Source organism: Ischnura elegans, chromosome 10 (genome assembly GCF_921293095.1).
Source record: "Ischnura elegans chromosome 10, ioIscEleg1.1, whole genome shotgun sequence".
Taxonomy (NCBI): Eukaryota; Metazoa; Arthropoda; class Insecta; order Odonata; family Coenagrionidae; genus Ischnura; species Ischnura elegans.
In genome coordinates, this window is record NC_060255.1 from 100,724,889 (window position 1) to 100,751,224 (window position 26,336).

The 26,336-nt window shown below is 37.0% G+C and overlaps 1 protein-coding gene across 2 annotated transcripts; it reads left to right on the top strand.

Moving 5' to 3' along the window:
* Positions 1 to 291: 291 nt before the first annotated feature.
* On the top strand, positions 292 to 24,619 carry LOC124166393 (transmembrane protein 145-like). 2 transcript variants are annotated; one of them, XM_046543917.1, is made up of 6 exons: positions 293 to 1,005; positions 1,108 to 1,273; positions 2,473 to 2,706; positions 6,189 to 6,326; positions 10,635 to 10,890; positions 15,586 to 24,619. In XM_046543917.1, exons 1-6 carry the CDS (start codon positions 488 to 490, stop codon positions 15,879 to 15,881), a joined length of 1,608 nt encoding a protein of 535 aa, XP_046399873.1. In that variant the 5' UTR covers positions 293 to 487; the 3' UTR covers positions 15,882 to 24,619. The 2 variants fall into 2 exon arrangements, with proteins under 2 accessions (XP_046399874.1, XP_046399873.1); XM_046543918.1 differs by lacking the exon at positions 6,189 to 6,326 and having other exon boundaries at positions 292 to 1,005.
* The last annotated feature ends 1,717 nt before the right edge of the window (positions 24,620 to 26,336 follow it).

Sequence of the window (26,336 nt, forward strand, 5' to 3'; positions counted from 1 at the left end):
TTGACCCACCATCCGCAACCCGGTGGACGCACTCGGTGGCTTAAAGCTCAGCCGCGAGCTAGTTATCTTGCTTCCCAAATAACAGAATTCATCCACCTCTACCAGTTTTTGCTTCCCTATTTTAATTTTAATCTTGACTTCTTCTCTTAGGCTGCTTACTAATATCTTGGTTTTCTCGTAAATATATTATTACTACTTTCTATTTGAATTTACCGCTCTATCTCCTTGAATTTTCATGCGACACGAGTGTCGGAGATAAGAAACACAAAGTTGATGACAAAAGTCAAGCGATGATAAAATGCGAAACAGGCGAAAGCAAACAGTACGATGTCACAGACTGCGATAGGTACTCAGGCTGTTTTACATTTGATGGAGAATGGTGCAACTTGAAATAATGGGATATTGCCCCAAGCATCGTGTTTAATTTCTTCAGTTACTTATTTTCCTCCATTGTATTTTTGGTGTCTATATTTTTCGCCGCTACAATATGGCTTCTGTGAAGCAATTAAAGGCAGACAGCTGGTGCTTAGCTAAGATTACGTATGCGTGGTGTGTATTACTCATTATCTCCTATAATTTTTCGACTGTATGCTCAACTCATCTGACGGGGACGTGGAACACGAGTGAATTCTTCCATTTCTTAATCAAGTTTGGTTTTCAAAAAACCGATATTCACAGTGACAAAGATTCCTTGGGTTATATTTTTGGAAACATAACATCGAACACAAATTTTACCAATCCAGTGACATTCGCTGTTCTAGACAGAGGATATTTTTTAGAGTATTATGGAAATCGTTCCGTCGCAGACAAGGATAAAGCCTGTGCGCTCATGTTTAACAAGATAAGCACTATTGCGTATGACGTGAATTGCTATGATGCAGGGGAAGACTTTCTAAGAAGAGTTCCTTGCCCATTAGGAAAGGTTTGCCCTGATGAAGACAATCCTAATAATGTTATCAAGGGTAATCAATTTACGTACGTCATCAGAGACATGGCTCAGCCTAGGTATGCAAGAAAGAATGTTTGGCTTATTATTTTTGTATTCCTATTTTAAGCCTGAAACGAGTCGTCATCTGTTCAAGTGGTACCTTTTTCCCTTTCCTTAAGGTTCTGGTACATCAGTTTGGTCGCATGTTACCGCAATAAAACGACTTGTGAGTGGCACCACACGAAAGAAGATTTTTCAGTAGATTATGATATATGGCTGGTTAATGGAAATCCTAACGCTAGTCATCATAATCCTTTGGAATATCAGTTTTCATTTGACCATCAGGTAGGTTGTCTTCCATTGTCTATGTTGTAGATGCAGTTGATCACTGGGGAAAAGCGTACAGTATTCTTATCATTGTAGGAACGCAAAATGTACCATTTCAAATCACTACTTCGCAGCATGTTCAGCTGAAGAAGCTTCAGAAGAAGTCGGGCTGATGACAGCTGATGCTATCATTTGGCTTCTAAAATAACCATTAATTTTAAATAGTTTTGTTCACTCTAGACTAATGTGGTTAATAATTATGCCATTGGTATCGGCTCTCATCCGTCCTGCTTTTTTGTTGCTTTGTGCGCGCTTTTTCGACTAATATGGTCAGAATATGTCTATGCTTCGTTCTCTCCTAACATTCAGTTGAACTGTTATTGGCCTAGAAAAGAAACTTTGTCTTGTATGTTCTTTACTTAGACTGAATTAGTGCCGGCGATGGTTTCATCATTTTAATTTCTTTACCAAGGTCCTGTTATTGCACTTCAAAGCATCATATTTGATTGTTGATAGTTTGTTGAGTGCTTAGAAAGTTTCATTGAGTGTACTCCAGGGGAGTGAGTTCTCAGAGGTCCTGTTCAGCACATGAACAGACCACTACGTAGTAAGAAGGAAGGCCCAATGCCTTTCTAGTGAATATTGACACAAAAAATCTATTTGTGCTTCTAGCCGGGTTATCTCTCTCCATTTGGCCCAAGTGGAGAGATAGAACCGGGTTAGAAGCCTGTGTAGCCTTTTTTGCTACATAGCATATTCTCAGACTCCCTGAGTAGGAAAAGTCATATTAGCCCCATGGTGGAGCTTTTGAATCAAATGAACAACACACTATTGGTCACCGAAAATTAAGTTAGAGCTCCTGTCAATCAGCGACAAGTGCTCAGGCTGGAGCGGCTGAAAAGGCTGCTGTGAGAAATGACTGAGCCCTCACACTGAGCTACTGCCTTGTTCTTGCATTGAGGGGAAAATTCCACAGCTCTTGCTCTGAGCGCTCACTCCCCCTATATGCACCCAGTGTGGAATGTAAACACGTGGTGAAATTGCTTTTCCAATCTTGTCGCCGCCCATATAAAAGCTGCTGGCTATAAACTTAGTCATTTGATCAACTAATATGGTTTATTAATAATGGAAATTCATGCATACATTCAGATTTTTCCAGCTGATTGGTCAATGATGATGTCCCGATTGAAAGAAATTATTTGTTTTTCTTGGCACAGAATACGCTGGAGATCAGTTTAGTGTTTTTGGTGGTGTACCTTGGCTTAGCTCCGCTGCAGTTCTTTGCATCATTGCGGCAACAACACCCCGTGACACGGTTATTTGCGGTATCATTAGCGTTGGAGCTGTCTTCACTTCTTCTCTCCACTATTCACCTCACTAAGTTTGCCTTTGATGGAGTTGGCTTATCGAGCCTCGCCTTGGCTGGAGATATACTTGATATACTCTCGAGGGTAAGAAACTGCTCACATTTTTCTTCTTCTTGGTTGCTCTCTGTATGTCAGTGAAGGCAGAAACTGTGCATGATACGTGACATGATGATTACATCTGTCTGACATTGAATGCCAATGGAAAATGTTACAATTTAGTGGTGATTATTTTTACTCTATTTATATTTATTTGGTATGCGTGGTGTCAGTAGCGGCACTGTGGTCATCATTCAGGGCCGTTCATTGATAATGAAACTAATGCTTGACAACATATATTGACCCAAGGCTACTCTGCTTTAATAGTGTAACTGTTGTGATGAAAGTCCTATAGATATTCAACTGGAAGTGAAAGAAAAATATGGAACTCATTCAAAAACATTATATGTAACTTCATGTGGTTGGCCCGCTGCTAGGGATCTGCAGGGATGACAAAAAGGAGTTTTCTTGTGGAAACCTGAATACAGTCCTGTGGAAGTCTAGTGAGTTCTGGGAATGCCATGTATTAGTAGTGCACAAATGACTTTAATTAAGAAATCCCTGTTTATTTGGAAATAGCAGCAAATATTTGAGGGCATTTGATAAAGTTTAGAATCTGCCATTTCACCACCTTTGATGTCACATGTTTCTCTTTTCATGTTGCGAGGGATATGTTAGAACTCATGAGACCATTGCGAAAGCCTATTGCTCAGAGAAACATGCTTTTATAATCACTCTCTCCATCTAAGTTTCAACCCGAAAGTTGGTTTGGACAGGGGAGGTTTGAGCTTATTCTGCATTAAGCCACATGCATGAGAATATGTACCACACTTTTTCTTTCCATTTCCTTTCCCTGGGCCTTATTACATTTTGAGGATTTTACAATAAAGTGTCTTGAGGGCTTCACCCAGGATGGTAGAATCACCTATTGAAGTTACCCATCGCTAAAAAAACTTTCCTCAATCAGGAAAGTTTTCATTATTAAATGTGATATATTATCTGCTAACTGAACACTGCTGCCGCAAAATTTGCGTGTTGTCATGGCAGTTAAATGAACAATGTAAATCACGTATGTACTTGAGGCTTATTCAATTGAGCGAGTGCTCACTTGAGACTGATTCATTTGAGGGTTTTTTTATTAACTCTATCGTATTATTTTGCTTAAAAAATGTTCGCTGTTGCATGACCCGCCAGTGGGCCGTGCGTGACTTCCTCCTTGGGTGACTGCAAATTTAGTGTTTCTCATTTTGCGGCTGTCACCATGTAGCAAAATGAGAAGTTACATGCGCATAAAAGTTGGTTTGTCTATGCTATATGTATGTGGTATGGCAAGTGGTGCAAGCGTAAGTGTAGTGTAACTCCCGTAAGTTGGTCACTCATGTGTCAGATTGAGTGGCACCATGTAAAGTGACTGAAAATCTGGAACTTAGGGCCGTATTCTTAGTCGACCCTACATAACCGTCCCTACATAACAAAAGGCCCCTACATGCGCTTCTCAGTCGACCCTACATAAGTGAAAACGTGAAAAATATTATTATATATTCGTAGAAACAAGGTGCATGTATACCGCTATGTTGTTCTTATTAGTTCAGTCAATTTTATAATTTAATTAACTTGGTGGCTATAATGTGGTAGTATTATTACCTTTCCGCTGTGTTACTGTACATTTTAAAATGGTTTGTGTGAGCTCGTCTCCCTTGATATCCATTGTAAAGTAGATTCTTTAATCGAAGTTATTAGCAGACGATATTTGGCTGCCATGTTTTTGTAGGGTGTAGGGCTGGTTCGGGTACCCTACATCAAGTAGGGCCCGTTTAGTTCCAAAAACGGCCATATGTAGGGCTTGATGTGGCGTATGTAGGGGCGTGATCAGTTTATGTAGGGGCTGATGATGTATCCAGGGTCGACTAAGAATACGGGCCTCAGCCCACCATTTATGATCAGAGAAAAACTGGGTTTGCATTGTTGCATTTAACACCATAAATTTTGTGTGTTACACAACCCAACTACCTGGCGGCACTTCAGAATGGAGTTTTACAACCTAAGTTTAGAAAAATAGGATGGCCACCTGGGTGTAGCTAAGAGATGGCTCCAATTGACACTGGCCTCAATGTAATACCGAGGCTGTGGAAGCTCAGGAATTGGAAGAGCTGAGTACAGGCAAGGGGGTGAACCTTTGTATGCTCATGGTGTTAAAATCTGTGTGGCTTATTGTTGCCTCTACAAAGATATTCCGCTTGATGATAGATATTTCATGGCTTCGACCCACGGACAGTTGCCCTTTGGAAGCAATGTATGCATAGGAAATACTACAGGAAAATCCATGTTTCTAATATGTTTTCTATTTTCACAGGCTGAAAAATATCATGTAATTCTTTTCATTCTCTTCACATCATACTTTGCCTTGTTACCATAGCAATTTCAACTACAACTTCTTTTTCTACAATTTTCTACAATATTTGGGTGTTTTCGCTGGTTGATGCTCAAATGTTGTTACATATTCATTTTCCATGTTGTACACATTCTTATTAAATTTAATCAACTCAATTCTGTTCCAGCTTCTTCCTCGTACATTTATTTTCTTATTGCACTCAGGAAAACATCTTATATAATCCTGCAATATTACAAAATCAATTGTTCAATACTTTTTGAATTTTAAAAGATACGATTGAATCAATTTTTTGAAGATATTAAAAGAAAAACTTAAGCAGCTATGGTTTTGGAAATGTAGTACTATTTGAGCTGAGGGATCTCAGTAATGGATAAGATATATGAAAAAATAAACTGAGACACCAAAATTAGTGACTTATTTTTAGTGTTTATACCAAAGTTTTAGTTTGCATTTCAATAAAAGATAAAGTACAACATTAGTCCATGTTTGTTGGACATTTGACCACACACTGCTGGTCCGCATGGTTTCATGGACTTGATGACGTTGTAATTATTAGCTCATTACCTAATGTATTGAGCATCAATTATATGTCTCCAATAGGTGGTGGGCACAAATGCATTTCATTTGTAAAATAATGTTGTGAATTTGTACCGGTCCTAAAGTAATTACGTTTTGAAAATTTATCAAAATTAGCAGGTATTTTACTGTTTAATATGATTAAATATATTCCTTAATTGCACTAAAATTTTCATTAATTGCTGTATGAATTAGATTATGATATATATAGCCCAAGCATGGCCAAATTGTAAAAAAGTATATTAACCTTGTGTGTCTCTGGAAATAATTGAAATGAAAAACCGATGTACATATATGCATGGTAACTAGCAAAGAAGATGAGTATGTTCTAAATGTTATCTAAAATAGAAATGAATGGGGCTAAAAATTGCCATTTTCCTTTTTTTTTGTGAATCGATCCATTCATTGTATGTTTATTAATTTTGAATTATTGTTAGAAATGGTAATTTATGTACTATTATGTGTAGGTTTGATATGTAGTTTGTTATCATATTAATTTTTAAGTAGGTATGCATTTTAAACAACGTCTTTTCTTTCCATGTTATCTGCTTCACTCTTGCAGACGCTTTTCATGCTGCTGCTTCTGTTATTAGCCAAAGGGTGGGCTATAACTCGCCTTCAGTTGACGTGGAAGCCTCTCGTATTTTCAATATGGCTTCTCTATGGAGTAGTGCACATACTTCTTTATGTATGGAATATGGTATGTCTGCTTTTATGTAACAAACAATACACTAGTAATGTAGCATTTACTGAAACTATTTAATTAACAACTGAATCAGCATAGATGCCATTTATGCCACTCAAGGTTACAATATTTGTTGTTGCTTTCTTTGTTATTAATGTTTTCATAATAATTTCATCCATTTAAATGTGAATGCTTTAATTCAAAAGTCATATACTGCTGACATTATAGTTTACTATAGCTTGTTGTTAGTGCATAAATATCTCAAGTATAAGGGTAAAAATGTAGTACATATCAGTTGGTGATTTTTGATAGTTTGTTTGGTGCCAGCCCTATCTTTGTGAGCTACTGTGAGCGTATTTATAAAACTGGTCCACAATACATGGTATAAGTGTAGATTCATATGGCATTTACATTTGTCGTAGCATCACAGTTGAATTAAGGAATGATAGTAATTTATTCTGTAAACGGAAGTATTCCTTTTGTTTCTATTTACAATCTATTTTGGTGTTTAAATTAATTTAGAGAGGTTATGTATTCTCTATGTTTGATATATTTTGGTGTTTTAAATGAATGAGTGATAATCTTTGTGCCTTATTTTACTGGTGACGGCAGAAAGAATAACTCTGAAAAGAGGAGCATGAGGTTTATTTAGTCGGCCAATAAACGTCTAAGCATCACGGATGTAATACACATAACTGTGCCGATTAAATCGCTATGCACAATTCAACTGAATGACTTCCCAGCTTGCGGCACCGAGTCTATGACAGATCCATAATATTGAAGTGAATGTAGCTTAGTGTGCGGAGACGACTCAGTCTGCGCGCTGGGCTGCATGTTGTTGATTGGGGGCAGTGTCCAGAGCTCGCCAATGCTGCATGCCGAAGCTCTATGTTAATTGCTTCAAATGTCACCACATCCAGCTGTGACTGCCTCTAATGCAACATGTTTTTGGCTGTCGCACAGTGATTTGACACTTTCACTAATCCTGAACAATCCCAAATCCATGATCACATTGCTATACATTGAACGACACGTGGCCACGAATGCCAAGTTTTGCGATAACAATGCCATTAATTGTTTTGTGATAAATTATCAGCAAAATTATGTACAGGTACACAAGTTAAAACAATTGCAATCTAGTTCCTTTCTGAAATAGCACTGATACGAAAGAAAACCTGCAAGTGAAGGTGAGTAGGGGTAATTGAGGGGCTTCATCTTCACCTTATTCAGATATATCGAGCACCCGATGTAGTGAGCGATTTTCTGAGGATATTTAGCACTTGTTAAACTGAGCTTCCACTGTACTTTGTACGTAAGGTATGCACTTTGTGGTGGTGTATAAAATAAAGGAGCTGAGGCCACATGTTAATAGATTTGCTTGTTCCAGGATTATGACTGGAATGTCATTAATTTGGTATATTCTGTTATCGTAATTCTAAATTTTAGTTAAAAACTAGTGGATTCTTGTTTTATTTTGAATTGATTTTTGGAATGCATTGTTTTTGCATAGATATTATTTGGGTGGAAATGCCCATAGTGATGTTGACTTACACAGGGGTGCAGAAATGAATTAAGGCTGGGGGGTGGGGTTTTAGGTGCAACTAATACCGGGGTGTGTAAGGGTATGGAATACCCACCAGGATAAATGGTAGGTGCGAGATTAATGTATTACAGAATTTTAAGATAAATGGTTCAAAATGGTGAGTTTTACGGCTTTCTGAGGGATATTTTATTCATCCTTACACTATTCAATTAGTAATATGTATCACTCCACTTAAGTAAAATGGATTAAACTTAAAATTTCTCTGAGCACTGGGGGGGGAGGGGGTTTATCCCCCAACACCCCCTTCCCTCGCTGCACCACTGGACTCGCACACAAGGCACAAAGATAGGTGACAATGTTTTCACAACCATTGTGGCGAAGGCAAAAGGAAGTTACTCATTTACTCAATTGAAGCAAATTAGCAAACGTTGTCGCAAACGTTGTCACAATGTTTGTGAATTAGCTTCAATTGAGTAAATGAGTTCCTTCCTTTTGCCTTTTGAAAGCACAAGAAATCAATTAAATCAGGCTTCAATTTGTTTTTATTCACTGGTACATTAATATTCATGATTTTCTCCATCGGCCAAGGAGACACTAAATTGGATTCTATCTGCAAGGAATTATTGATTAATACTAATAAGCTGGCATAGGAATTTCTTCTGTGGCACAGTGTTAACAGAAGTGTTGTCCTGTCAGCGACATGCTTTTCCTTTATGTAGGACAGTGTATTCAAGAAGCCTGATTGTGTAGGAATGTAAACAACGTATTGAATATTAAGAGCTTCAATTGATAAGCCAGCCAGCCAGCCTATTCCTTATTTCATTTGGTTATCTCTCAACAAGGTTATCAAAACTGTCTGTATTTATTGCTATATTAATGTGATAACTAGCTGTTTCACATTTAAATGAGGGAGACAAGAGGAAATAAATGCGTAATGTGCATGGCACCATGACTCCTTATTCCTAAGTAAACTCATTCTGTTTTCACTTCCTTGCATTCACAAAAATGTGGCATTAATCATAATTATTTAATTAATGTAATTAAATAATTATTTAATTCTTATTTACAGTAATTACTGTATTTATCTGAATATAGTCCCCCCCTTTTTTTTTTTATTTCAAAAAATGCCCGTGGCAAAAATAAAGAGGGGACTATATTCAAACATATTTTTTAAATTTTTCCCGAAACTGAGGCATCGAAATAAGGGGGGGGGGGGGAGAATATATTTGGAGAAATACGGTGTAATCAATCGGTGAATCTCTTCACTAGCTAGAGATAGTACACTCAAACTGAATCAATGCTCACGAATTAAACCAATACATCAGAAATGCGATGGTGGTTGGCGTAATATGGTGAAACTCCTTCATGATGCACAAAGGTTAAGAAAACACTTAGCTGTTTCACAAAATAAAATATATTGCAACCGGTTTCGATACAGCGTATCATCATCTGATGATGATACGCTGTATCGAAACCGGTCGCAATATATTTTATTTTGTGAAACAGCTAAGTGTTTTCTTAACCTTTGTGCACCAATACATCAGGGCGTGAAAGTTTATCTATCTATGTATGTATCTGTATTCCAGATAATTCACTTCTTAATATGACATGTATGAACCCATGTATGAAAAATTTATTTTTGTTAATAGTTTCATACATTGAATTCATCAGGACTCACAAAGTATTTTGCACTGAAACATGACTGAGGTTACACAAGGTTCTAGAAACCATCAATGATCCACTACATAAAGTTAGTCCGCAGTTATTTTATTTATATGGGTATTTCTTTATGCATTCATTTCCATTTATACGCCTAATGCACACTACATATCATTTTCTAGTTAATACTACCATCTCCTAAACACTGTGTTTATCAATGCTCCCTTCACCAGTTGAACGAAGCAGGCGAATTTCTGGCAAAAGCTCAGCAGGGTTGGCTCGCAATGCACAAGAACTTTTTCCATTGGTGGAAGAGGTGTGGGTCGCTAAAAGCCGATGAGGAAGGCTTGCGATGGGGCTGGAATACCTGGAGTCAACAGCAGAACAAGCGGCAGGATGATGAGCTTAGAGACCTCATGTCACCTTTCATAGTTTTATCGTTTGGACTCTCCGTCCCAACGACGTCTCTCTCCCCCTTTCGATTCCGATTTTAAGCTTCCTTTCTTTGTAAATAGCTAACTGAGGCCATGGTTGATGTGACTGATGCTGAAGGTGGAAATCATTGGTGGTTATTGTGAATCGGGTGCAAGAGTGTCTGTGAATGCAGAATGTTTTTATTCTCTTTTTATTATTCAACGAGATCGTGAGCATTGATGATTATAATCTCCCTTCTAACTCATTATATCAAATATTTTTTCATCCTGTACTTTCTCCAAAGTACATGAGCACACCTAAGATGTATTCTCCTATTCAACACAATCTAGACAGGTATCACTATTGTAATTGCCTGATGTTTTTAATTTACTGACTGACATAGAAGATTATTCTCTCACAGCAATGTGACCACATTATTTTTATAAATTTTAGCTTAGAAACTGACAATATTTGCATTCTTTGTTGGCCTTGACAGAGGGTCATCATTCCTTTTTCTATATCCATTCATTCCACTCCTTCTTCAAAATTAACAAAAAAAAATTTGATATCCTATTAATGATCGCAATAATTGTTGTATATTCAAAGCAAAATTGCTCCATTTCCTCTTGCTCTTCTGTTGTTTGGTAGCTATATTTGTACAAGGCTTTCTTTTTATATACCTCTAATATGTTCCCAAAACTTTTCAGACTGAGGTCGATATAATAGAAGATATAGATGAGTACCAGACATGGCCTGGATGGTTGGTGGTTGTTTTCAGAACCCTCATATCCATCTGGTTTCTTCTTGAGCTGAGAACGACAATGTTATATGAACACAATGCTCAGAAACTCCATTTCTTTCTGCATTTTGGAGCTTCTGCGTTGGTGTGGTTCATATACCTTCCCATTGTTGCACTAGTGGCTCTACAAGTCTCAGCACTGTGGAGATTCAAATTATTATTAGGTGAGTTACCATTCTAATTTACATTTTTCATACTGATGAATTTGTTCATTTTACCATTTCTTCTTGCTTATTTTTGTGTTATGCTTTGATTTGAGGTGCTAAGAGGATTCAGCACCCCCTATTTTGTGCACTTCTACGCAATCCGTTCTTATCCAGTTGATTTTCCTCGAACAAGCATCCTGTTTTCGATACATTCAAGGGAAAGTATGTGGCTGGTACCTTTATATTATTTTTATAAATTGTATATTCTATGTAAGGCTCTATTAGAAATAATGGCTATTTTCAGGAAGCATAGTTGAATATTAAAACAAGGAATGACTTTTCTGCTTAGGTAGCAGCCTATAGTCAGGCATTTATGACTAATGCACCTACTTCCGTGGCCAACGCTTTTCAGATAAGTGTGAAATTAATAAATTAGACTTTTGAGGGATTTGAGTTCCGTAATGGGCATCTATGATAGTGGCCACATTCATTTTATTTATCACTCCTCTCACCACGAGCACACTCTCAGAAATAGACTGATAGCTTTCATACAATTTACCCTGAGCTCCTTACAAAGACAGGGGTATAGAGGTCCTGGAGGGACAGGAGGGGAAATTTTCTCCTCCGAGGCCGGTATGCTTGAAGAGTTAATTAAAGTTTATGCGATATGCCTTCACTAGTATATGCTGCCTATTGACATCGATTGGAAAAGTCTTTCCCCATGGAAGATTAAATTACCTCTGACTACGTAGTAATTTTAGTGTAACAGTGCTTTCAATCATTTATATGCTGACTGCTAAGCAATGCCAATAAAAGGGGCAAAGTGGTAAAAATATGAATGTGTGTACTGCAGGAAAACGAAGAAAGAATGAAAATGCGGCTGTGAAGAACGAAGGTGAAGTATAAGTACTTGCAATGAGGAAAAAGGTCGTGTTATTGTGTTTAAGGAATGATACATGTTTCTTAAATCCTGATTAGAAATGCAATTTTAATTATCTGACGCCGATAACCAGATACATAATTGGTAATTCTAGTTCATGTAACGAGTGGTTGGATGCTAACTTCTGATCCCAATCACGTTGAAATGGCTGGTCACTGGCCCACCGAATCGCAGTGGTCTGTGCCTCTATGGGATCCCTCATTCTTGAACATAAACAGACTACGTAAAAGTAGCAGTCCCCTCTAATGTAAGAAGTGAAGGAAGAGGGAGAGAAGAGAGAGAAATGGAGGAAAGAGGCAGACATGGGGGAAGTGAGGGTGGGGAAAGTTCGTCTTTGGTCGAGAGCTGGTTGCCTGCATGCCTTCGAAGGCCTGAACATTGATTATGCGGAAAAATATCATGCTGATTTAGCATCATAGGAGGATATTTTGATGCAAAGATATTACATATGGTGTTATTCTAGACTGATTCATTCTCGTATCTCAATATTGAGCCGAGTAAGTAAGTAATAGCGTAAGTAGTAGAGTAATGAATGTAGCCTCCTCTTATTCAAGCTACAAGTCATTGGATTGAAAGCCACCAGAGTACTGGAGCTCAAATTTAGGCTACTTATATTTAAATTCAAAATACTGGTACATTTTTTGGGTAGAAATTAAGTCCAAGAAATACAAGGGGTGTAAGAATATTTTCAAAGCATATCATCTGCTGTACAAATGAACAGTTGCTCTAAAATTTTTATTGAAATTATTATTAGTTGCTCCATTTAAATGTGTCTGTTTAAAAGTCAATCTCAAACTCGGGTATTGTTCTGATTACAGTCATGCAACCGTAACTCTATGCAAGTGTCTCAGCATTGCATTAATGACTAAAGGGTTGCCTAATGCGCAGGATGATTACTTCAACTATCCCAGAATTACTCTATCTGAATTCCTATCTATGTATAATATTCTGGCAACCAACATTCAGGGAGTGTCTTCCACCGATTTCATTCAAAGTTGGTAGGTTGGTAGTGTTCTATAATAAAAGGGCATTTGCAAAATTTTCCATGTCCTTAAGCCCTGTGAGCCGAGATATGTGCAACCAAGTTGCCCATTTGCCCAAGGTGAGGGGCCCCTCACTCCCAGGCCCGCAGTGAGGCGTCCCTGGTGGCAAGCGCCATTGGGGGGAAAGGGTGGGTGAACCGAGGAGCAAGCGGTAATATCATCTTACTGCTTCATCATCCACAGTTCAACCTACCTACAAAGACAAGGATTGTTAATATTTTTTTCTATTCTATGTCTATTTTAATTTTATAAATATGTCTGCTGTATATATATTCGGAATGATGAACTAGTTCCTTCTGTAAGATGGTAATTATTGATTTTTAAGGCATCCAAGGATGGCCATCACCATAGCCTAGTCTTCTTCAAATTCCAATATGATTTCCCGTGAGCAATTGACAAATTTCCATCAAAATCAATGAATGTAGTTCAAAAGATGATGATGCATATTCCTCATACGCATGCTAGAAATCAACAGCAAATCACAATGTATACCTACTCGTAATGCGAAGATCAAGGGCAAAATTTATGTTACTCATGGCGATCGATTTTAGCTTCACAACCATTTTCAGCTTCATGTAGTTCTGTGTTAGTAAATAAATGATTAATTGGCTATGTGGGAGGAGAGAAAAATTCCAAATGAAGTTTGGGTGGGGTGAGAGCACCTCCAAGAGTTGTCGTGGTAACAGATAATTAGATTACCACAGCTTATATTCCTTCTCCTACTCAAGATTAGGGAAGGACTTTCGCTCACTTGATGACCTGGAAAACCAGTATAAATTGAATCCTTTGAAATAGTTCATTGAAGAAATTTTCTAGCGCCTATTGCTGTTGTCAGATCGATGTCACGATTAAAATTTGAAAAGAGGATGTAAGGTCTCGCTTTGTTGTGAACGGAGATCACAGGTTGTCTACGGTGTAATGCCATCCTCTAATCCCGCTGGGAATGTTGGTGCCAATAAGAAATGTCCCAAATTTTTTTCTCATCCTCTTTGGAGACTCTTCATTCTCTCTGCGCGCTAGGCTTACATTCCTTGAACAATTGAGAATGGATATCTTTAAGAGCGACACGGAAAACATAATATTAGAGCCACACTATATTTCCAGGTCCGATAGAAGCGATAAATTAAGAGAGATTTTTTGCCAAACAGATAGATATGGGATTTCGTTTTTCCCCTGAACCATAAAGGACTTTAATAAACACTAGTCCCAACTTTGTTAGAGCTTTTCCTTTCTATGTGTAAACAGCTGGTGTCCCAAAACCGCCTGCCACACGTCTTTTAGGCGGCTTGCGGAGTATTATGTAAATGTAGATGGAGTCCACAGAATTTATTTACCCACAATCAAGAGTATCTTCATACTCATTTGCCCGATTTTACACTCTATGTACCTATGAATCTGTTTTTGTCACTGTTACAATGCCAAATGGCTGAAGACCATGAGTTGTTGACTCTCGTAAGCTGGGGTGTGTGACTGACACAATGCTAGGGGAACTCTCCCTTTGGACTACATATTCATCCCCTCTTCAAAGTAGCTTTATGATATGTAATGTATATACAGCAGACTCCCGATCCGATTATCCGGCTGCTGCGGTTTATCCGTGTTGCGGATTATCGGTGTATGATTTTCACTCTCGCTCAATTTTTTCCACGATCTTTAAAAAAAAAAATCGGATGCAAAATCATCAGAATTACTGCCTTAATGCTTGGATACGCCGGGCTTATTGTTTCTGTTAAAATCCCCTTCATAAAATGGAAGCGATCGCGTGTTAGCTGCATTCACGTGAGCACAGTGTTCCTGTTTTCCAAGCCTCGCAGTGTGCGACTGTGCTCCATGATTACGGATACACGTCCCGCAGCAGTTGCAACCCAGGCAACTTTTGCGAGATGTGACTACATGGCGTGGTGCCTGACAGTGTAGTTTCTGAAGTTGCGCAGTGGCTTTGAAGCATTGGTGCAAACCACTTTTCTGTATCCGTGATCACACAGCCACAGATGTGTGGTTTTCGAAACCAGGCCTTACATGGAGCATTAATAATACAAGTACAACTATGTTATCGCCGCAAAAAAGACCGTGAACTGGCGAAGAAAGCTCTCATTAAGTCCGGGAAGCACTCTAAAATAACAGAATACCTGCATAAATAATAACACATTGTTTGTTTTTACGTAAATTAAGAACATTCCAGGACATTTAAGTGAAAGTTTGGGTTATCCGTGTTTTCCGATTATTCGTGCCCTCTCTCTCTCTCCACACTTCATCATTCATCAATAGCCCATTTGGATAATTGGGAGTGTGGTGTAGTTATATTTTTATTTTGATTTTACTTATTGATGTCCCTCCAATTGGCCTATCATATTGCCACCTCTTCCCTAAATCTTGATTTTACATTATTTGATTTTATTTAGTGCACTTATATTATTATATCCCTCTGAGTTAAATCAAGGTCTTACTGCATTAGTAAAAACTAAGCATTTTCTTCCCGATGAAAGATCGTGTGTTTCCCCCATACATGTATCAATTGGATGAATTTGTCTTGGATTTTTAAGTAGGTGAGGTGATTCATGCTGAATGGTGTTTTAATGCTTACCCTGATGATGAGGAACAATGTGAATCTCAAAGTACATATCAATGACCACCCCTCTCCGTTGAAAACCTGAGAATAATTCATCCTTGCATTTGTTCTGACTTATTTTAAATTTTCCTCTAAATGCATTCCGTGTTTACTGGATGCAGGTATCACATACTCCGCCGACTGCATGGCATTCTGTGTCATGACTCATCTCTTGTGGCCAACGCGAAGTGAGCAGTACCTACTTCTGCTCCCAGCGGACATGGGTTACCATGGTGATGAACTTGAGGAGTTTAACGAGGCTCCTCACATACTTCACAAGAGTAATTACTTGTCGTCAGGGGGGAATCATGCGTACAGCAATGGTGCCACCCCATCTCACCCGGCACCGCCATCGACACCATCGTCGCCAGCGTTGCCTGTGAGGGTGGATCACAGCCTAGTTGCTGTGCAAACTTAGAAAAATGACTCGACTCAATTATTTGGGAAATATTCCTCAAAGTGTGCTGCCTTCGCCATCTCCGTTGCCTGACTGGAGTGCATGACATCTTTACTGATCAAGTATCGATATTCGTTCCCGATGCACTATCCAAGCTGTGTTTTGTGGAATGAATTTTGGAAGAGGAGAATAATGCCAACCTTTTTGTATTTCATGTAGTTCAAACTGTTTGTATAAGAACTTGTACGCTCTTCATTGGCATCATCTCTGTAATATTTAATGATTTTGTTCCTAGATTTGGCAAAATTGCATTTCGGTTCGTCATTGAGTCAGTAAGGTCAGAATTGATTTCTTTAGTGCAAAAGATGCCTTGTCAGAAATCCGTTGATTATGATGTGATGTGTTTGCTCTCATTGGTTGGGAGCACGTTCATCAATCCAGCTCTCTGTGTACTTTGTTTGTCATGCTGGTAATGCCTTGTTTTATGCCAGTATGGCTTCAATCAAAGGCTGATGGAATATATATCACTTTGTGATTATAATAAACTTCTATTCGTAGCATCAGATTTTTAAATCAGTACAAAATTTTTGTATCCTTAGGCTCTCAGGCTGGTAGCTATGATTCCAAATTATTTTTCTCTGCTCTGGGATTATAGTTTAATGCAGAATTTTTACCAAAGACTTTGAAAATCCCTATTGAAAACTGTTGAACGTCTGTTTTGAAAGTTGCAGGTTAAATGTGGATGAAAGATTTCTGCTTAGTGGTTCCATAGGGATTTCCATATCTCAGGATTTCCTCCTTGTTGGTGTATCAGGGGGTATCTTCAGGTATTGGTTGCCGGTACAGGATTTCCATGTGTCTTAATATAGCTTGGCCTGAAAGCAGCTGATGTGATGTGGTGAATCCTCATTGGCCAGATTTTTGGAAAGGTTGGCCACTGAGCATGTTGCACTACCACTCGCAGTCCCCAATTGACAACTCATGCACCTCCATTGCCATACAACGTTGTCACTTTGATTTGCATTGTCAAAAATACCAGGAGATACCCTTAATTTTATCATCTCTTCTATGGTTGCACCAAACCCTATCTTAGCAGAATCCTTTTGTTTATCTCCGACCTTAGCTGATATCCTGTCGGACATGCCAACTCCCCTTTTTTCAAGCTTTCTGCCTAACATGGGACAACTGTGGCTGGCTCGACTTCAGATGCCACTTTCCGTTTGTATGGGAACTCACCCCTTGGCTGTGTCAATTTCATCGGCAGTGTATATGACGCTACAACAAGTCCTCAACTTACCAACATTCGGCTTACGAACTTTCAGAGATATGATTGAAGCGTGCCCGGAATTTCAAATTCAGCACCTTTGAGGTGTGGCCGACACCACACAGTGTGGTTTACATGAACTCGCTTTATCAGTACAGTTTAATCAAAGTATCAATTAAGCCGTTGTGAAGTCGGGAAGAGCAAAATTTTTTTGGCCCCAGCTGCGTCGCATGTGCAGCAAGATCAGTTCGTCACCATCGTGAGTTAACACAAAATTTTAATGCTGCATTGCATTCTGCAGGATAACTACACTTTTCATTGCCTTGACCAGGTTTTTCAACTTTAGAATAAATCAACTTATGAACAAGGTCTGGGAACACATCTTGTTTGTACGTTGAGGACTTGCTGTATTTATCTAGTGGGAATTAGTGGCGAATCCAGGATAGGGACAAGGGGGGGGCCTAAGTGGGGGTAATCTCCCATCAGTAGTGGGTGTCCAAACAAAATTGCCATTCTATCAAGTGTAAATTGGATACCCAAGGTGGCCCCCTCATCCCCCTCCCCATAGATTTACCACTGGTGGTAAGTTCATGATTTTTTGAAATTCTAGAGATTTTTGTGATTGATGAATGCCCTCTTTAGAATAAGGAATCTTCCTCTCCCTTTGTGCTTCAGTTGTCTTATTATGGTTATCTGGGCAATTTCTTGTTGTCTCTTCACCTATTGCTGGTAGCTTCCTGGTACCTGAATTAAATAAAAGTTTTTGTACTCTCCACTCTTTAATTGAAAAAATTTGTGAGTCACCACATATTCAAACACTTAGCAAAATATGTACATAAATTAAATAATTGCAACTCACTGTGCGGTTATTTAATTTTTCAGATGCAGTGGCACTATGCTGGGTACACTATAAACTTCCTACTAGTACATGCTAAGGATCTTCATTTCTTTCACCTACTGCATCAGTAAAATTACGTATTTAATTGACATGACGATGATACTATTTGTTGAAAGGCAGTGTGAATCAAAAATTTGTGTCGTTGAAAGTGCAAAAAGTTTTATTCAATTCAATTCAACATGTTGTTACTCCATTTCTCGACTAATGCAGTAGAAATTCCTCATAGTGATGGTGGGGAAGCTCACTTAGATGGACAAAAAATCTGCTCTTCTTACTTCAAGATGCGTGCTTAAATGTGAAATAGTCACTTATAGCATATCAACTTGGAAGAAATCCTGAGAAATGCGCTGTACCTCGTGCAACTTAGATACTTTTGGTGCTACAATGGGTTTTGTCGCTTCAAAGTTGGCTTGGTGTATGACTTATTTTATTAGTTTTGGTAAACATACTAATGGTGGGGCAAGATTTTAAATTCCATTTAAATTATCAAAATTATTAGTTTCTTACAAAATGTATTTTGTGTCAGTCATTAAAGGCAATTTGCAACAAGTATTTGGATATGAGAAAGGGGGAAGGACTTAGATGGAGTGGTGAGAAGCCATCTGCTAATGCTTGAGCTGTATTTCATTAAGCAATTGGATCGATGCTTGTATCGGTTTTCTTCTTAGTGCCATTGTATTTTTGGTCATATTCTTTTTTGAAATGCATTCTTACAACCCTTGGTTCTCTTCATAATACATTTGCTAACATTCACTAATCCTTCAAAATCTGCATTCATGCTGTCCTGATCGGGAATTGTGTTTACGCACTCTAAAGATAATTGCTGAATCTGAAATTAAAAAAGAACTTATTTTGAGCGATCAGTTGCTATTTTTTTTGCGTGGCAGTGATTGTTTTAGAGTGCTAAACCCTAAAAAAAAAGAAAAGCAATGCAACGGTGCATGTTATTATTTTATGGCTTGAATCTTAATAGCACTGGGGTTTGTGCATTTTGATTGGAGTATTTGAGATTATGCCCCTAGTTATGAGTTATTTCCCGTAAAAAATTACTTGGGTGGAAAATTTGTGTAATTTGTCACTATCTAGAATGCCTTTTAGTGCAATTAACGCTGAACACTTTGAAAACTCTACTTCGACGATGGAGATGCTTAAGTAATTACTGACAGTCCGAATCATATGTGGGCTTGGGAAATTTTTCTGTCTTTGTGTGATATCAAGGAGGAGGTCAAGGGGGTGATACTTGTGACTCTATGTATTCTGCTGTGCAGTGCTGTACCTGGAATAATTTACTTCATGTGTAAGAAACTGTTTAAATCCATAGCCTTTTAAAAATTGATTTGTCTTCCTCTTGTAAAATGATAGGTGAAATTTTTTCATACACCAGGCTAGTAATTGAGTTGAGAAATTGTCTTAGTTTCTACTTCATCCTCGAGTGTGGTCTTTGGAGCTTTTCATGAAATTTCTGTTTTCATTTGTATTTCAAGCCAATCTACCTCAGTGGTGGCTGGAAACTGGTGCTTGACTCTTTTGCACAAAGGAAGCAAAAAGTGAGATAATTTGCAAGTCTAACTGTTTGAAATGAGTTTCTTGTGATAGCTGTACTAGTTTAGGTATTAGTGATGCAAGATAAACTTTAGTTATGGGTTAGGTGGGCTATCTTCCATCTTTTACTACCAATGACTCTATGAATCGTGAATTCAGGAGGACGATTCTGATGTTGGTCTTTGATTCGTGGGGCATGTATCTGTGGTTTTTGAGCTAGAGGAATCGTATTATTTAACTATTGGGAGATTTTTGGCACCAAGTATTAAAAGAATTCTACTCTCAGCCAACTCTCTTGAGTTGTTTTAGGATAAAAAGTCTTTTTATGTTTTGAATGAAGTAAATTTTGTTCCTTGCTGTTTCTGACTATGTACTGGCTTAAATCAAAAATGTTTCCTTTCACCAATGGGATGTTATTTCGTGGCGGGGGAGCTCTTAATAACCCTCTTAGCATTAGGCAGTTTTTACTTCAGCTTATTTTTCTACATCTAAAGTAAGTCTGTGTTTGTAATTGGTGCCTAACTGTCAGGGAGTGTTGTGTCGAAACACAATCTGTTGTGAAGTAGGGTTGATGAAAAATTGCATCTTTGGTTCTTGATACAGAGAAGATAAAAATAATGGTTTACTCAGACTTGCATGGAGTCTTAAACATTTTGAATGTTCCATGACACGTTATGAATCCCACCAAATGATTTTTAACTTAACTGATAAAATCTTGAGAAATCAGAAGTAAGAATGTAGTATGTAGATGTAACTTAACAGCAAGGCATAATGTAAGCAAGCTTAAAATGACAGGTTATGCTTTTTCAAGCATAATATTTTATGAACACTGAGTAGACATTTACGGATTAGGTAGACATTTTAGAAAATTATGGATTATTGAGGATGAAAACAATGAATTGACTAAAGGGTATTGCTCAAACAAAAATTATGATACAGTGAGGTAGGGGTGCTTGAGGTATAGTTGTTGTGAGTTAGTTCTAAATTTTTGTTGCTAATTATCCATAATACGGTGTAATGAGCCTTTATTCTAAATTTCTGGTATTACATATTTACATTTTATTTTAGCTGTTCACACAAAATCAAAATGACTCATTTTGACCATGATTATGCTGCTTACCTTCTGCAATAGCAGCTGTATCTTGAAACACCAAGCTCCGTGGCATCGATTTGATTTCATGTTTTTTGTACAATTCCCTGAAAAATTAAGTCAATATTTCCCTCCTTTTCCAGCCAAAGAGGATGCCTAACCTCCCTCCCTCTCTACTGGGCGTATTTTGTGTCTTCGGTGACTTATTCCTCATTTAAAATGCCACACTGAAATTTTCAGGGTGCATAGGGTAGTACATACTTTGTGAACATTAGTCTGTTTCTCAAATATAAAAAAAATTACACATGAGAAAATACTTAGGTAATTTTTTTGAATTTGAGATTCTGTCAAATGTGGACAGGGTTTAGTAATAATTTTGATTTTCATTGGAAATTTGACAAATTGAATTTGCAACATGTCTTTGTCATAAAATGCACATTTGGGAAATACATAAGTTATACACAAGTATTCGAGAACAGATGAATATATAATAATTACACAGTAAGATAAAATACTCAACAATGCCAAAGGAAATTACAATGCTATCACATTCAAGAAATTCGTTTAAAGAGTAATGACCTTTTTGTGTATTCCAGGAACATACAACTGATTTGAATTTCAATACACTTTCATCCAAAGCGTCCATTGAAGTGACAAAATTTTCAAATATTAAAAGAATGACTTGTTTTGTAAGTCTACAGTAAGGTGCTTCAAGACCTATAAAGCTATTTGTGGGTGATGAGTGACCCCATGGTTCAATAGCATGATTGATGTGGCAAAGAAATGAGGCATAGTATTAATGAATAAGATACTCTTTTGGGATGGTATGTTTAAGTTAATGTATCGCGTGTACACTGCCTTGGCCAGTATCCTAAGTGTGACAACTACTAGTTTTGGATCCCAAGTCAATTTTTGGTTGAGCTCAAAGCCAAGTAACTTGATGGTGTTTGGTGGATTAGTTTTGGTACAATTGAGAAGACCTAGAGAGTGCATTTTGTCATTATTTAGAAGCAGTCCATTAGTAGAATTCACTTTATATACCCTGAAAATTTCAAGATGGTGGCTTAAGTTTTTAGTGACTATACTGTCACCGAAAGTGACCATTGGAGCTAGAGGAATGCTTCCTCTTGATCAGTTTGTTTTATAACATATTTCCTCCCATATGTACTATATTATCATGAAGATTTATTTTAAAAGTGCTGGAATGTGGGTTCTTGGATTCACTGGGAAATTTCTTATTTGCATATAGCTCCTTTACGAAAACCATTGAATTGTAATGGGATTGACATCATTATTTATGTTAACTATTTAGTGTAATAAATTCACTTGCTTTATCACCCCAATCATCTTTACGTAGTGGCAAATATAATTTATAAATTTGGGGTGGTAAGGTAAGATGAATTTAAACACAACTATGCGTGTGCAAAACGCAACTCATGGCTGTCGTGTGGCCTTGTTTTGAGGAGCACCAGAGTCATTTTCAAAATCTCCAGATACTCATCCCTGCATTCAGGAATGAGTTTTACCATTATGTTACATTTTGCTCCTAAGTGCTCATTGGAATAATTCTCCTTGTTTGATTTGTTGGGGAATATTAAGTTTAAAATTCATAGTGTAAAAGATGTTTACTGTGATCATGAGTACTTAATTTTAAAGGTGACGGAATTTTTTCTACTGTTGAATATATATTGTTATCGTTGTTTTGATTGCTATCATTTTTATGCTTAGGTTTGATTGCTGGTAGGGGGGTGAGACACCAACTGAAACAAAATGCTCTAATAATTTTATTTTTTTATCAGGGGAGTATGTATGAGTTGAAAATAGTGCACCATTCTACCACGCGAATGAAGGAGAGTAGAAAATTTAACTTTATCTGCTGATAGTTCTGTTAAACATCGTTTCTGCAATGACAAGAGAGGAAAGATACTTGTGAATCCTTTCACATTGGCTATCAGTATATCTCATGGTATTTACATCGCAAAGAGTTATTGCTTTCCAGCGTAATTTACCTTTAGATTAAAGCCTGGAGGAAGGATAGGTTACTATGTATTATGATAATCATCCTCTATGCTATTCTGCTACTTACTTTACTACCTGAAACCCTAGCTGTTGAGTCTGCCAAAGTCTTGCGGTGATAAATTTTCAAATATTGTTGTTGTGCATTTATTTTTATAACTATTTAATTGAAACTTAAAAAGCCTTGTGCTGATGTGTATAAGTACGTGCTGCTCAAATGTGAACTGCTGTGAAAGGTGTTGAATGTTTCCTCTTTTCTTTCTACGTACAGGAAGTTTCAATAATTCTGTGAATGCTGGATGCCATTTTCTAGTCGCTACTAGTTGGCAATTACAAGTACATGTAAGGTTTGGGAAGTAGGAATACTCACTTGTCCTCTTTAACGTTGGTTGCTATAAAATGAAATTATTTTCTTAGTGATGTAGGCTTGTGGCTCAAATGCAATGTTGATTGTGCATTACTTGACCCATATTATACACTTATGTTGTTTTGAGTATGTAGTGAAGCTTTTCAGCATTGAATAGAATATTTGGCAATGAACTAAATTCATTATCTATGAGTATATATACCACCATGAATGAAATGTCTTGGTCACAAATTTAATGTGTAAATAAATAATGAAATTGTCATTGTAACAGTGTGATACTAGAGTTATTTGAGGAGATCTCCTCTGGGCTACGATTGAAATATTTACTGTGATTATTTGAAAATTCATCGCACTGTCCTATCAATTCGACTTTTTATATGATGTTGAAGGTTTTATGCAAATTCTAAATGGATACTGCACTGCTGCTGATTTTATTTTGATTTTTGCATGTTTTCTGGCTGTGTTTGATGTCTTGAGAGGAAAAATGGATTTCTGGTAACCGTGTAAGATTTTCATGAAATATTATTACTATTCAATATTATAATTAATTTCTAGGATGCTTATATTATTTTGCTGTTCCCAAACATCAGGAATTTAACGGAAATCAGTATGTCAAATTATTTTGACTATTTTTAAGGATTTAGAGGTGGGGTTTGTGTAGTTAAAAATCCAGTATTTTTTAGGAATATTTAGGTTTGTTTCAATAGTTTTAGAAATAGTAGTATATTTTTGGGTTGTCATTCTTTCAGGGGAAAAAATATTAAAACCAATGAAATTCCCTGCTATTTTTCAATCCTTTTTTATTTTTGCATATTTTGCTCAGGGGTCTTGTTTATCTTTACAAAATAGTTCATAAATAGTTGTCACTGCAATTTACCAGGTTGCATGTTTGCAATTTTTTAACCCCAATCCTCAAAATGTTTCAGTGAATATATTTCTCAAAGGAGTGGTGTATCTATTACATAGATATAAGTCTATAAAATTTCATTTATCATTTTTTTTAATGTGACTTAGAAATTTTTACTTATTAGTCGTACATTTGTCTTGGTCTTTCTATTTGGAATATGTATCTGTTGAATTCCTTGTTGGTCCAGTATTTCATCGAGCTTTAATATTCATATGCATAAATGAAAGTTGTCCAGTGAAATTATAATTTTGGGCTTAATTGGGATTAGTATTTTGTCATTTGAGCCTGGATTATGTAATCTATTTTACTGATGTTTACTTTTTAGCTCTCCTGTGTATATTATACATATTTACTATTTATCTTGTGTTAAAAATTAAATATTTATATCAAATGTGTATTTGAAATTTCTTTGATTGCCTGTTAGCTGCAATAAAAAATGACGTCACCAATGTGTATTTCAATAATTGTAACGTACTTGTTACTGTAATGCAATTTTGCACTTTTATAATGTCATTTGTCAACCTGTCTTCTTCTCTTAGATAAATTTTGGTCTAGTTACAGTGGGTGTCTGTCATTATATATTTATTGTCAAGCAAGTCCTTGAAAATTATTTGTAGTGTAATATACACATGTGAATGCAGTATTTTCTCTAGTAAAATGTGAAAAGTACCTAAATAATTGCCTTTTATTCATGCCATGAACAGGTGGATCCTTAGCTAGGGATATTTCATAATTACAGATGGGCTCTTGCAGCTCATCTTCAGGGTAATTTAAAAATTTTAATATTATGCTTTCTAAAAGTAATGATGGTGTTAAATCATCTTCGATGCCAGTAATTCCCATTTGGCTTGTGTGGACTCTATATGTAATAGTTGGTAGTACACAACTGCTTAAAAATTGCTACTTCCAAGAAATAGTTATTGTTATATGTTCTTCCTGAATCCAAATACATAACTTAATACACATTCATCATTATCCGAGTTATGTACTGCCAATCTGATTTGCAGATATGTATTCTCAGGAACTTAACGTGTATGTTATGTATGTGCATATGTGCCTGGCTTTGATTGCCTCGGCAAGTAAGAATAGACGTCTTCCATGCCATGGAGAAATTCTGAGAACCTCATAGTTTCAAGGTTTAATAAGCAATAAAGAAAGATATAATATTTTGCCAAATGGATAGTTATTGGAATTTGTTTTTCCCGTGTTCAATGATTTCTAGGTGGTTAAATCGCTCAAATCTCCTTTTCTAAACGACTGGCGTGGCCTCCACTTGCTTGTGGTGTGGACAAACAAGTGGAGTTTATTTTTATTGAGGTACATATTTCTCCCAATGCCTTGGCATTTCCTTCACTTTTTCCATCCACCTCCCTTTCATTCTTCAATTCTTTCATTTCTTCAATTTCAATATCTGAGAATGACCTTCCTGTTTCTACCCTTTCTTTGGCTATCCTCAATACAACTGATTTTTAACATTTCTCTACTCTGATGTATTATTTTCCATCCTCTTTACAATTTTTTCAGCATCATTAAACCTCTTTAATTTACATTTCCATGACTAACCTTTCATTAACTTGTCCACCAAGTTATGTTTTGTCGTTTTGATTTCTTTTCGTAGTTATTCTCTCAATCTCGACATTCTGTGTCTTTATCTGGTATGCATGTACTTAGTTTTAACACTGCCTCGAGTTCAGTGATTGAATTAACATTGGATCTATGATTCTAGAGTATTTTTTGATATTGCTCAGTCTAGGACAAAAAAATGAGCCGCTTGGGGCTGAAGTAAGGGTGCCACTCGTGAAAGCTTAGCTTGCATCCTCAATTTTAATATGCCTCACCTTTGCGCCTTGTCTTTAGAGGGCTCTTTGATATAATGGTCCCAAACCAAACTGGACGTCATCATAAGAAAACGATTTGCTGGAGGAATAGATTGTGTATATGGTCAAAATTTTTCTTAGTGAGTAGGACTTGGCAAAGAAGGAAATCTTGGAAACATGAGCATGTTTTTAATGCAGAAATCTTCTCAAATTAATTGCTATGGTTTTTGCATTACACACTTTTAATATAGAATCTACCAACAGACTAAATCAGTTACGTTGGTTAAGAGTATACATATTACATATAAGAGAATAACTTCTACAAGGAACTTAAATTTATTGGGATATAGTTATGAGGCTTACCAGGTGGGATGATTGTAGACAAAAAATTTCATCCAACTGAAAATTAAGTTGGTTACTGAATAGTGAGATCAACTCATATGAAGTTTGAGCTGTAACTTTAAATTTTTGAATTCTTTCCGATGAGAATAATTTCCTATCTTCCATTTCCTTTGCCTAGTTTTTCTGGTTGGTGATGGTTGCAGAAACAACTGTGGCTAATCAGTAGCAGCACA